Here is a 12,693-nt window from a genome sequence, read left to right as displayed (position 1 = left end):
TTTTCTTCTTGCACACCTGAGGATAGAACCCAAGGCTCACAAATGGTAGACAAATATTCTGTCACTGAGTTATATCCCAAATCATGACCTTTTTCAAGTTGCACTGCCCCTGAGCTTTTGTGCTTAAGGCCAATGCTCTATTACCTGAGTCATAACTCTACTCCCAGTATTTTGGTGGGTAATTGGAGATAAGAGTCTCATGGACTTTACTGCCTGGGCTGACTTTGAACCATGATCCTCAGATCTCAGCCTCCTGAGTAGCTAAAATTATAGGTGCCTAGCATTTTTCAAGTTTTTTGTTTTGTTTTGTTTTTTTTTGGGGGGAGGTCTGGTTGTGGGGCCTGAACTCTGGGCCTGAGCACTGTCCCTCAGCTCTTCAGCTCAAGGCTAGCGCTCTACCACTTGAGCCACAGCGCCACTTCTGGCTTTTTTCTTTTTGCTTATGTGGTGCTGAGGAATCAAACCCAGGGCCTCATGGATGAAAGGCAAGCGCTCTACCACTGAGCCACCTTCCCAGCCCCTTTTAATTTTTGTTAGTCATAGGACTTGAACTCTGGGCCTGGGTGCTGTCTCTCAGTTCTTCAGCTCAAGGCTAATGCTCTACCACGTGAACCATCGCACCATTTCCAGTTTTCTGATGGTTAATTGGAGATTAGAGTCTCACAGGGAGGGCTGGGAAGGTAGCTCAGTGGTAGAGCGCTTGCCTTGCATGCCTGAGGCCCTAGGTTCAATTCCTCAGCACCACATAAGCAAAAAGAAAAAAGCTGGAAGTGGTGCTGTGGCTAAAGTGGTAGAGCGTCAGCCTTGAGCTGAAGAGCTGAGGGACAGCCCCCAGGCCCAGAGTTCAGGCCCCATGACCGGACCTCAAAAAAAAGAATCTCACAGGGATTTTTCTGGTCGGGCTGGCTTTGAACTGTGATCTTCAGAGCTCAGCCTCCTGAGTAGCTAGGATTACAGGCATGAGCCACTGGTGCCTGGCTCATTTTTCATGTTTTAAAAGTCATTTCACTATTAAAATCAGACACAAGAACTTATATATGAAAACAGTAACAAAAGATAAAAGAATACATTAAGGTCGTTTCCATGTATATAGTTAACACATGTAGGAAAATACATAGATCTTTTTTTCTGTTGGTCATAGGGCTTGGATGGGGCTTGAACTCAGGACCTGGGTGCTGTCTCTAAGCTTTTGGGATCAAGGCTAGTGCTCTACCACTTTGAGCCATAATGCCACTTCTAGTTCCCTGGTGGTTAGTTAGAGATGAAAGTCTCACCAGCTCCCAGCCCAGGCTGTCTTTGAACCGCGATCCTCAGATCTCAGCCTCCTGAGCAGCTAGGATTACAGGTGTGAGCCACTGGTAGTTCTATCATTTTGATTTCTTTGTTTGTTTTTGTTGTTTTGGTTTTTTGAGATGAGAGTCTCAGTATTTAGGCTCATTCTCCCAAGTGCTAGGATTACAAGTATGTACCACCATACTTGGCATAGAAAATATGTTCAAATGACAAATGAAACAGCATATTATCCAGGATGCTGGTCTTCTCCAGTATTTTTGCCTTCTTCCTCATTTTACATCTCAGCATGGCACTGAGATGTAAGTTCTTCCCTAAAAGTCTACCATCCTTCACATGCTCCATTTCTACCTAACCACAATTTTACTATATAGAAAGATAAAATGAGACAGCACAGAGAAAGGAATGGGTTTTCTGTCACTACTCAAAGGCAAAATTAGTCTTCACTAAGTAAGAAAATAGAGACCTAATGGATACAAGAAAAAATCACTACGAAGACTACCCCAGGAGAAACTAATATCACTTTGCTTGAAAATATATATATATAATTAAGTTTTATTTCACTGTGATATTTTATAAGAAAGATAGTCTTAGCTGGGCACTGGTAGCTCATGCCAGTAATCCTAGCTAGTCAGGAGGCTGTAATCTGCGGATCGAGGTTCAAAGCCAGCCTGGCCAGGAAAGACCGTGAGATTCTTATCTCCAACTAACCACCAGAAAACCAGAAGTGGCTCTGTGGTTCAAATGGTAGAGTGTTTGCTTGAGCTGAAAAGCTCAGGGACAGTGCCCAGGCCCAGAGTTCAATCCCCACAACTGACAACAGAAAGAGAAAGAGAGGAAGAGAGGAAGGAAGGAAGGAAGGAAAGAAGGAAAAAGGAAAGAAAGAAAGGATAGTCTTTTTAAAATGGAGTGGCGCCGGGCGCTGGTGGCTCACGCCTGTAATCCTAGCTACTCAGGAGGCTGAGATCTGAGGATCGCGGTTCAAAGCCAGCCCGGGCAGGAGAGACCGTGAGACTCCTATCTCCAATAAACCACCAGAAAACCGCTGTAGCTCAAGTGGTAGAGCGCTCGCCTTGAGCTGAAGAGCTGAGGGACAGCGCCCAGGCCCAGAGTTCAAGCCCCACGACCGACAAAAAAATAAATAAATAAAAAAATAAAATGGAGTGGCAGCTCAAAGTGGTAGAGTACTAGCTGTGAGCACAAAAGTTCTGGGACAGTGCTTAGGTCTTGAGTTCAAGCTTCACGATCAACACACAAAAAAGAGAGTCTCAAGAAAGTCTTTTAAGCATAACTCTAGTTGTTTTGGTTGTCTCTTCAAATAGATGGCTCTTACTTCAAAAATAGCCTGAAAATAAAAAGACTTTGGGTTACATGCAATGAAGTGGCAGCACAATGCCTGTAAAGATGCCCATATCCTGCTCTTAATGCTGTCTGGGACCCATAAGGCAAGGATGGGGGTTTATAACCCTTCAAGGCACATATATACATAGGATTTGAGGATTCTGAGACATAATCCCTTCAAATAAATAGTTGTCAGGAGAAAGAGGTCTTTGTTTTCTTCCACAAAACAGAAAGCCATTGACTTTTTAAATAAGATTGAGAACTTTCAAGTGAGGTTGTTAATCAATTAACCATTTGTTTAATGGTCTTATCCTTCACATTCTTAAAACTAATTAGACATCACTAAGTATCCTGTATAGGCAGCCAATCTACAATTGTGTTTCTTTCTTTTGGCTCTTTTTTGTTGTTGGTCATGGAGCTTGAATTCACGGCCTGGACACTGTCCCTGAGCTCTTTTGTTCAAGGCTAGTACTCTACCACTTTGAGCCACGCTTCCTATTTTTTCCTGTTTTCTAGTGGTTAACTGGAGATAAGAGTCTTGGGGATTTTCTTGCCTGGGCTGGCTTTGAATTGTGATTCTTAGATCTCAGCCTCCTGAGTAGCTCAGATTATAGACATAAGCCACCGATGCTGGTTTTTTATCTTCCTTTTAGCTCTCCCAGTCCTTTAGATAAACAACACCTGGATGGACACATTAAAGCCACATTAGGGGACTGCGTATGTGGCTTGGTGGTAGAGTGCTTGCTAGCATGCATGAAGCCCTGGGGTTGATTCCTCAGTACCACATCAACAGAAAAACCCGGAAGTGGCACTGTGGCCCAAGCGATAGAGTCTAGCCTTGAGTACAAAGAGGCTCAGGGACAGTGCTCTGGCCCTGAGTTCAAGCCCAAGAACTGGCAAAAATAAATAAATAAAATCACATTAGGTCTCAGTTTTGCCTTTTGTTACTATGCAAGGCTCAGATGTAGCCATATATCAATTTATATTTCTGGAAAGATCCCTCTAAAGCTTCCAGGCTAATTTGGTATTAAGCTGTTATACAATCTTATATAATCCTGGCCCTTGCTGATGATCATAGCCAAAGGCAACAACACTGTCAGTTAAAATTCTTCAACCATACATGCCAAATTCTGAGTGTCTCATGTCATGGAGCCTTTATATCTTCTTCTGGCTAGCGTCTTGTCTTCTGGCTTTTCTAGTTTCTTATATTTACAAATATATTGTCAGCTACCAAGAGTGGCTAAGAGTACTTTAGACAAGCATGTACTTCTCAAAATTAGAGTCAGAGCTGCTATTAATTCTTTAGAACATAACAGAAGATGTCCTGTGGTCCTACTTGAAATACTTTCTGGAAGAAGATGAGCTTTAGAACTAGAGATAAACTAGAACCTAAATCCTAGCTTCATTATTTCCTAGCTCTAAGTTCCTTAATCTGTTCTTTCTTCATCTATAAAATGGATAATATCGGGAATCTGAGATCTAAAGATCACTGTTCAAAGCCAGCCAAGGCAGGAAAGTTTGTGAGACTCTTAACTTCAATTAATCACCAAAAAGCCATATGTGGAGCTGTGACTCGAGTGGTAGAAAACTACCCTTGAGCAAAAAAAAAAGCTCAGGGACAGCACCCAGGCCCTGAGTTCAAGCCCCAGTTCAGGCATACACAAACAGGGATAATGACTACCTCAAAGTGAGATTATACAGAATTCAGCAGGGGCTGGGAATGTGGCTTAGCAGTAGATTGCTTGCCTACCATGCATGAAGCCCTGGGTTCAATTCCTCAGCACCACATACACAGAAAAAGCCGGAAGTGGCACTGTGACTCAAATGGTAGAGTACTAGCCTTGAGCAAAAGAAGCTCAGGGACAGTGCCCAGGTGCTGAGTTCAAGCCCCAGGACTGGTTAAAAAAAAAAAAAAGAATTCAATGGGCAAGCATGTTAAATAACTATCACAGTACCTGATTCATGGAGAATATGCAATAATATTAACATTCCTCTTCTTTTGTTGGTGGAAGATTTTAAATAGTAGATTAGATAAGGAATGTTGTTCAGTGAGCCATAGTTCCTGTTCTTTCCATTATAACATGCTTTGCTAAACATTGTGTGTGTGGGGGGGTTGCTTTCTTTCTTTTTTTCTTCTTTCTTTCTTTCGTCAGTCATGGGGATTGAACACTGGTACTGTCCCTCAGCTCTTCAGCTGTAAGCAAGCATTTCCTGCCTGGGCTGGCTTCGAACTGCGATCCTCAGATCTCATCCTCCTGAGTAGCTAGAATTACAGGCATGAACCACCAGTGCCCAGCAACATTGCGGTTTTTAAGTAACAGAAGACAAAGAAGAAATTCCCTTCTCAACTAGATTTATTTAAAGTGCCTTCATCAAATTTTTACCAGGCACCTATTATATGCCAAAACCTATATAAGAAAGATATGAAGCTATGTAAGACATAGTGGGAATAAGGAAGTTCTGGCTCTTCCATGTGCTTGTAGTCTAATGGAAGAAACAAATGAGCATACCAGTAATAAAGAGGTCTAATGAGGGGCTCAAGGGATGACTAAGTATAAAGTAATTGGCTAGCATGAGTCAGGGTCAGTCCCTTCAAAGAAAAAAGAATACTGATTGTGGTGGCTCATACCTGTAATCTCAGCTACTTGGGAGGTAGAGATTAGGACTATGGTGGAGATTAGGACTGTACTTGAAGGTAATCCTGTGCAAAAAACTAGTAAGACCTCATCTTAATTAACAAGCTGGGCATGGTGGCATCTGCTTGTGGTCCCAGCTACTTAGATCATAATTAGGAGGATCACAGTCTGAGGCTGACCCAGCAAGACCCTAGCTGGAAAATAATTAAATCACAAAAAGTCTAGGATCGAGTAATAAAATGATTGTCTAGAAAGTGGGAGGCCATGAGTTCAAACCTAAGTACTGCCAAAAAAGAAGGAAGAGGAAAAAATAAAAAAACAAGAGCACAAAGAGGAGAGGAGGAAAGGCTACCAGGAGAAAACTCCCCAAAGAACTGACACTTGAGCTAACCATCTACTTGCGGCTAGAAGGAACAATATTTACAGCAGCATGGCAGCAAAATAAATCACAGTCTGTTCTGCAGATAGTTTTGAATTAACGGAGAGAAAATGAAGTGCTTGCCTAACATACACGAGGCCCTGGGTTTCATCCCTAGCACTGAAACAAAAGAGAAGAATGATGTATGTAGAAGTATAGCAGGATGAAAGTGGAGAGATTTGGAATTTTTGTCTTAAGAATCTAGTGTTCAGAAGAGTCTTAAGGTAGAAAATGGGCTTTTCATGTTAGAAATAAACACTTTAACAGTAGAAGATGCATTCAGAGAAAGTTTGAGCTGAGAAAGAAGGAGTAAAGGAGAGAAGAAAAACAGGAAGCATCAGTAATCTGGATAAGATATTACTACAGCTTGAATGAAGCTGGTAGATATAGTAATGGAGACCCTCTGGGGTTTGATGTGTAAATGGAAAGAAGATCTTGAAGATAACTCAGGATTTGGCATGAAAGACTGGACTAGAGCAGTCTCATTTACCACTGTATAGAAACAGTGAAAGTTGAGGCACGAGGCCCAGGCAGCAACAGAAGTAAGTTTAGTTTGGAGCATATTGAATTCCATGTACCTGGGAGGCCATCCTACAAATAGCTATTTGTTGTGTTCAAGAGATCTGGACATTGGAGCCAACTGGAGAGTATTACATGGCTATATTATGAAAATCCTACAATGATCATCTGACCCAAGTGTTAACATTTTTCCTTTCATTTCTAATAACTAACACTTAATAGGTATTCAATCAAGTACTGTGGCTTTGGTTTTAATCTTTGACCTCTTCTGTGTATTTTGAGGGGGGGAGCAGGAGAGAGAGATCTAATTTTCTGTAGCAGTATCAACGTTGGGTCCACATAGTGCTAGCCTAAGCAATGTTGAATTCATGAATAGCTTTTTGATAACAGATTATCACTTAAGAAATCATTTCAGCAGAATGGTACAAATTTTGTTCTTGATTGCTTTAGGCTTTTTTTTTTTCATTACTAGTCAATCTTCTCAGTATTGGCAAAATTATTTGGAGAATGCTTGAAGCTCCTCTCCATGAGAATTGTACAGTATTGACAACTAAGACTGGCAAACAGCAATTTGATGAACCCTGTGCATGGTCAGCTGGTCTATTTTTGGACAGCTCTATAGTAGTTTATCTGATTCAAAAAAGAAATTGTGAAATCAGTACCCTAGAAAATAGTCAGCATGCTAAGAACAGCAACAAGTTAATTCCTGTGCACCCGGTCTTAGGGCATGAACACATAGGGAGTTTGAACACACACACACACATTTAAGTTCTTTGTTAATTGTGTAGTTGAGTTAAATGAATTGGCATCATTCTTTAGAACTTACAAAATGTTTTCATATGTGTATCATATTTGATCCCTAGAATGTTACAAGTCAAACCGAATTATATTCTCATTTTAAAGGTGAGGATTTTATATACTATTGGCAAGAGGTATATTTTCTGTATGTCTGATCTGTAGACCAAACAGCTCTGTTATCAACCTCTGTTATCATCCTTCATGGCCTGAATAGTGTTCATAATTAGCTATTTTCACTAGATCTTTTTTTTTTTGCCAGTCATGGTTGCCTGAACTCTGGGCCTGGGCACTGTCCCTCAGCTCTTCAGCTCAAGGCTAGTGCTCTACCACTTGTGCCACAGCACCACTTCCAGCTTTTTCTGCTTATGTGGTGCTGAGGAATCGAACCCAGGGCCTCATGCATGCAAGGCAAGCACTCTACCACTGAGCCACCTTCCCAGCCCCTAGATCTTTTTTTTTTTTCCCACTAGATCTTTTGATCTGCCTGATCAGTTTGAGATGCTCATGAGTTGCATGTCTGAAGATGGCTCAGGAGTGAAGCTGATCTAAAATCCTTGAGTGCGGGATGCTGTTTCTTGCCTTAATAGAGCATTGGTTAAAAAAAAAATTGTAGGGCTGGGAAAGTGGCTCAGTGGTAGAGTGCTTGCCTTGCATGCATGAGGCCCTGGGTTCGATTCCTCAGCACCACATAAGCAGAAAAAAAAAGCTGGAAGTGGCACTGTGCCTCAAGTGGTAGAGCACTAGCCTTGAGCTGAAGAGCTGAGGGACAGCGCCCAGGCCCAGAGTTCAGGCCCCACGACCAGACCAAAAAAACAAAAACAAAAAATTGTACATCATAGGCTAGTTTACAGACTAAAGAGTAGTGCTTTAAAAAACATGTATAATGCGGGCTGGAAAGATGGCTCAGTGGTAGAGCGCTTGCCTTGCATGCCTGAGGCCCTGAGTTCGATTCCTCAGCACCACATAAGCAAAAAGAAAAAAAAAGCTGGAAGTGGCACTGTGGCTCAAGTGGTACAGCTCTAGCCTTGAGCTGGAGAGCTGAGGGACAGTGCCCAGGCCCAGAGGTCAGGCCCCACGACCGGACCCAAAACAAAAAATATGTATAATGCATATAATATGATTAAAATGTACTAGCTGACCCAATCTATGTTACTTACTCCAAGAAAATCTGTAAAAGTCTCTTTTCTAATATTAAGTTCCTATTTGGTATTAATATGGCCAAATGATCTTACCAAAATTTGAGGCCTCTTTGGCTCCTTCACAACTTTCTGGTGAGCACATGGTAACGTTACATGCCACAACACTTAGCTTCAGCTACATGGTTCTTTTTTTCAGACAGGTTATATCCCTTTTCTACAGATGGGAATTCCCACTTCTTTTATTCCACATAGAGATTTTATTTGAATTTTAGCAGTGGACCCACCTACTATCTATTGTAATGATATCTTCTGACCCATGTTTTCTTGAAAACACTTAACTTTTAAACTTTTTTTTTTATAGAGCACCTTCCTAGCAAGCTCAAGGTCCTAAGTTCAAATCCTAGTATTGGGGGGAGGGCAAACTCTTTTTCTGACAATGGAGGTTTTTCTTGCTGGCTGCGTTGCTTTCTGATAAACTTGTATACTGGGCACTGTGGCTCCTGGGCTGGATGAACCACATTCCAGTGGAGACACAAGCTGAGCCTCAGCCATGGCCATATAGGTTACAGTTAGACTGACAACTGTGGCTGCAGGGTTTGCAGGCCAATTTGTTTTACCAACCATGAAGCACATGGAGATCCAAGGAAAGCAAATTTTTTGAGTTCTACCACAGCCAATGATAGAACAGGAAACAGGGTTAATATAAGTTATAAACCCTACTGCTAATAAAAGAAAAATGCAAGATGCTCATCAATGACTTATGTTCTAAGTCACCCAGAGAGAAGAGCATCTCCTTCCTTAGCAGCCAAAATTAGTGAAGTTAAAGATCAAGTAAATGTGTGATGAAATTTTAGTTACTATTAGTTTGTGTATATAAATGCCAATTTTCTTCTAATGAAATGCCTCAAAATTACTTTTTTTTTAAAGAAATGACTTAGTTTAAGCTAAAGACCTAAAACAAAGCTGTTTTTCCTGTGATTAGAGGCATTAAACTCAGGAATGAACTGTAACAGAAATTACAGGTATGATGTCATTAATCTGTAAAGAAACAGTTCCTTTTTTTTGTTGTTGCTGGTTGTGGGGCTTGAATTCAGGGACTGGGCACTATCCCAGAACCTCTTTGTGCTCAAGGCTAGCACTCTACTGCTTGAGCCACAGCACCACTTCCAGTTTTTGAGTGGTTAATTGGAGATAAGAGTCGCATGGGGACTTTTCTGCCTGGACTGGCTTCAAACCATGATCCTCAGACCTCAGCCTCCTGAGTAGCTAGGATTGCAGGCATGAGCCACTGGCACCTGGCTTAATAGTTCCTATTTTTGATACATGTGTGATGCCATGACCATGATAGAGTAAATCTGTACAGGATGGACTCAAATCTGATCCCATGCCAACCAGAGTATAGGCTTTAGTTTCTCTGTTGGAGGCCAGTCTGATCATACATAGGGATATGAGATACATGATATTCTTCCAACCCAACCAGGCTCATAAAGAACATGTTTTGATTGACTCATAAATTACTTTGTGTCCTGTGCATAGTAATGAGTTCTGTAAGAATGATAATGTAACTCTTTTAAGTAGTTATGCAGGGATGAACGTGGAATACAAAGTGTTGAATACTGTATGAGGCATGTTGAAATTCTTTCCCAGGTTAACAGTGTTATTGAAATATGGCCAGAATGAGCTGAGACTGCTTAAGCTGCTGATGTGTATGATGATTAGCAGTTTTTCTTTTACTGCCTTTGGTGTTAGCATTCATGGTTTATATTTGTCTTAATATTTTGCGGCTGTGGATAAATCATTGTTGATTCTCATCGTTCACTCTAATGTCCCCTTCTTATTCCTAATCTTCTTGCTTTTGTATATGTCCATTCATTTGTAGAGTGTAAATGGCATTCGCACAGAGGAGGTGGCTGTCGTGACAAAAGGGCCATCTGCCTACCCTGCCTCTGAATGGGAGGGTCTCAAGCAGTCAGTAGGTCCTAGTCAGAGCCAGATGACCACCCCATCGGAGTCTCCGCAGAGCTTTGGCTTTGGCTCCCTCTCCATAAGCAGCAAGGAGACAGAAGAGAAGGAGCAGGGGGCAGCTGGCCATCTTGATATTAAGGAGACGCCAAGTGGCCCAAGTGGGGAATGCATAGGAGTGGAGGAACAGGCCAGTGCCTTACAGTTCTCAGCCTCCTGTCAGCTGCAGCTTGGTGAAAGCAAGGCAGACAGTAGTGAAGAGCATGTTACACCAGGAGAGTCACTTGGAAAACAAAATGGATCATTTCTTGACTCTTGTGTGGGTAACCAGTTCCCCACCCTCATTCGAAGTTTCCAGGTAGTACCTGATTTGATGATGCAGCTCTCATGACTCTATGGGAGAGGGCTACAATCTTCTGTGGAGGAGGAGGTGATGGTGGTGGTAGTGGTGGTGGTGGTAGCGGTAGTGGTAGTGGTGGCCAGTTTGTTTTTCAAAATCAGAGAGTCAAAGTCTGTGATTGTGTCAAAAAGAAAAAAAAAGAGGTTCATTCAAAGGAATTACCTCCATAGCTACAAATGTTTCCCACTGACAGCCTTCCAGAACTCTTGGGAGTAAACTCCAGCTAGGAAGTTGGCATCAATAAGTTCCACTTTTCCTTACTCAAGTATGAGCTGTGGGAAAAGATGAATTATAGAGGTTTCCACAGCAAGGAGCCTTCAGTGTTTTCAGACCATGCTAGAAAAATAATTCCAAATTATATTTTCTAAAATGAGATTTCAGGCCCCAAATAATAATGTATGTAATGGAGCCACACTGTTCAGGCCACCACTACCACTGACCACAAAACAGAGCCTTCCCTGATCGCAGGCTCTCTTCCTGTGCTGAGGTGGATGAACCTGATCACAATCAAATGGTACCTTTAGGGTGATTTATAGTCTTGGGGAAGTAGAGCAGATGGACAATAACATTTGTTCTTCTGAAATTCTGAGATTAATAATCACCAGGTGGTGGTAGAACTGAGTTTTCTCTCCAGTTTCCCAAAGGCTGTTTCTTCTCAGTAAATCCAATGTGAATGTCTGACATTGATTTGAAAGAAGTTAATGAATTCCAGGATAATGTTTTCCTGGGCCTCTGCGTTTTCCTGTACCATTTGTCCGTAGTGGAGGAAATGTGGCTGACTTGCTTAATTATAATGGCACAGTCTCAAGGACAAATGAAAGTGATTGCTATTTGGCAAATAGTTTTATATTCACATTTGAAGGTCAGTCTGAAGTGTTTTATATCACCAGTCATAACTGTCTGATCTTACAATTTTCCATTAGGCTTATGAAAGTGATTACAGTAATGCTGCTTTTTAATGCCCTTCGTGTTGTGACACCTTGTCAGAGCTACTTTGGAATGGTGTCCAAGTCTTGAGCAGACGAAACACCTTTGGAGATTGAACTTGCCCTTTGCTTTATTCCAGCAGATACTTTGATCAGATCAATGTCAGACAGTTCAGCTCTCCTGGCCTTCAGAAACTGCTGCTAACTCTGTTTCTTTACTGTTTCACAGCCTCCTCTGGTAAAGACTCAGACAGTCACCATCTCAGATACAGCCAATGCTGCAAAAAGTGAAATCCCAACCAAAGACGTCCCCATTGTCCACACTGAGACCAAGACCATCACTTATGAGGCTGCCCAGGTAGGTCACCTTTGTTCCTTCCAAACCAGAGATGGCAATAAACACCAAAGTGGCCTTCTTTCCTCACAGGTTTCTGAGTCACTTACTTCTGATAAGGCCAGGATTTCTGGAGAAGTTCTTTTTTTTTTGCCAGTCTTGGGGCTTGAACTCAGGGCCTGGGCTCTGCCCCTAAGCTTCTTTTGCTCAAGGCTAGCACTCTGCCACTTGAGCCACAGCACCAGTTCCAACTTTTTCTGTTTATGTAGTACTGAGAAATCAAACCCAAAGCTTCATGCATACTAGGCAAATACTCTACCACTAAGCCACATTCCCAGCCCTGGGGCAGTTCTTTTTAGAAGAGAGTACCAATCTAAGGATATCCCCAAATACTTTATTAAAACACAAAATTGTTGAGGGGTAGAGTGTAGTTCACTAGTATAGCACAATGCTTAGTATGCATAGGGTCTTGAGTTCAATCATAACACCAAAAACAAACACACACACCAAAAAAAAAAAAAAAAAGAAAAAACCCAAACACAAAAACACAGTAACAGCTGAGTGCCAGTGACTCATGTCTGTAATTATAATCCTAGCTACTCAGGATGCTGAAATCTGAGACTCATAGTTCAAAGCCAGCCCAGACAAGAAAGTCAATGAGACTCTTTATTGTTTTGCTTTGTTTTTGGTCGTGGGGCTTGAACTCGGGGCCGGGGCACTGTCCCTCAACTCTTCAGCTCAAGGCAAGCACTCTACCACTTGAGCCACAGCACCACTTCTGTTTTTCTGAGTGGTTTATTGGAGCTAAGAGTCTCACAGACTTTTCCTGCTCGGGCTGGCTTTGAACCACAATCCTCAGATCTCAGCCTCCTGAGTAGCTAGGATTATAGGTGTGAGCCAACTGCGACAGCACGGCAGGCGGGGGGGGGG

At 42.0% G+C, this 12,693-nt stretch overlaps 1 protein-coding gene across 1 annotated transcript in view; it reads left to right on the top strand.

The window, feature by feature from the left end:
• Epb41 (erythrocyte membrane protein band 4.1) overlaps nucleotides 1–12,693 on the top strand; it is a 156,581-nt gene that overhangs the window by 122,076 nt on the left and 21,812 nt on the right. Inside the window, exon 16 of the mRNA XM_013032135.1 lies at nucleotides 11,659–11,787. Coding sequence (XP_012887589.1) covers nucleotides 11,659–11,787 — 129 coding nt within the window. The remainder of the gene's footprint in view (nucleotides 1–11,658; nucleotides 11,788–12,693) is intronic.

This window comes from Dipodomys ordii, unplaced genomic scaffold (genome assembly GCF_000151885.1).
Source record: "Dipodomys ordii isolate 6190 unplaced genomic scaffold, Dord_2.0 Scaffold6, whole genome shotgun sequence".
Lineage (NCBI taxonomy): Eukaryota > Metazoa > Chordata > Mammalia > Rodentia > Heteromyidae > Dipodomys > Dipodomys ordii.
The sequence above is the reverse complement of the archived record's forward strand: the minus strand, read 5'-3'. Positions and strand labels throughout refer to the sequence as shown.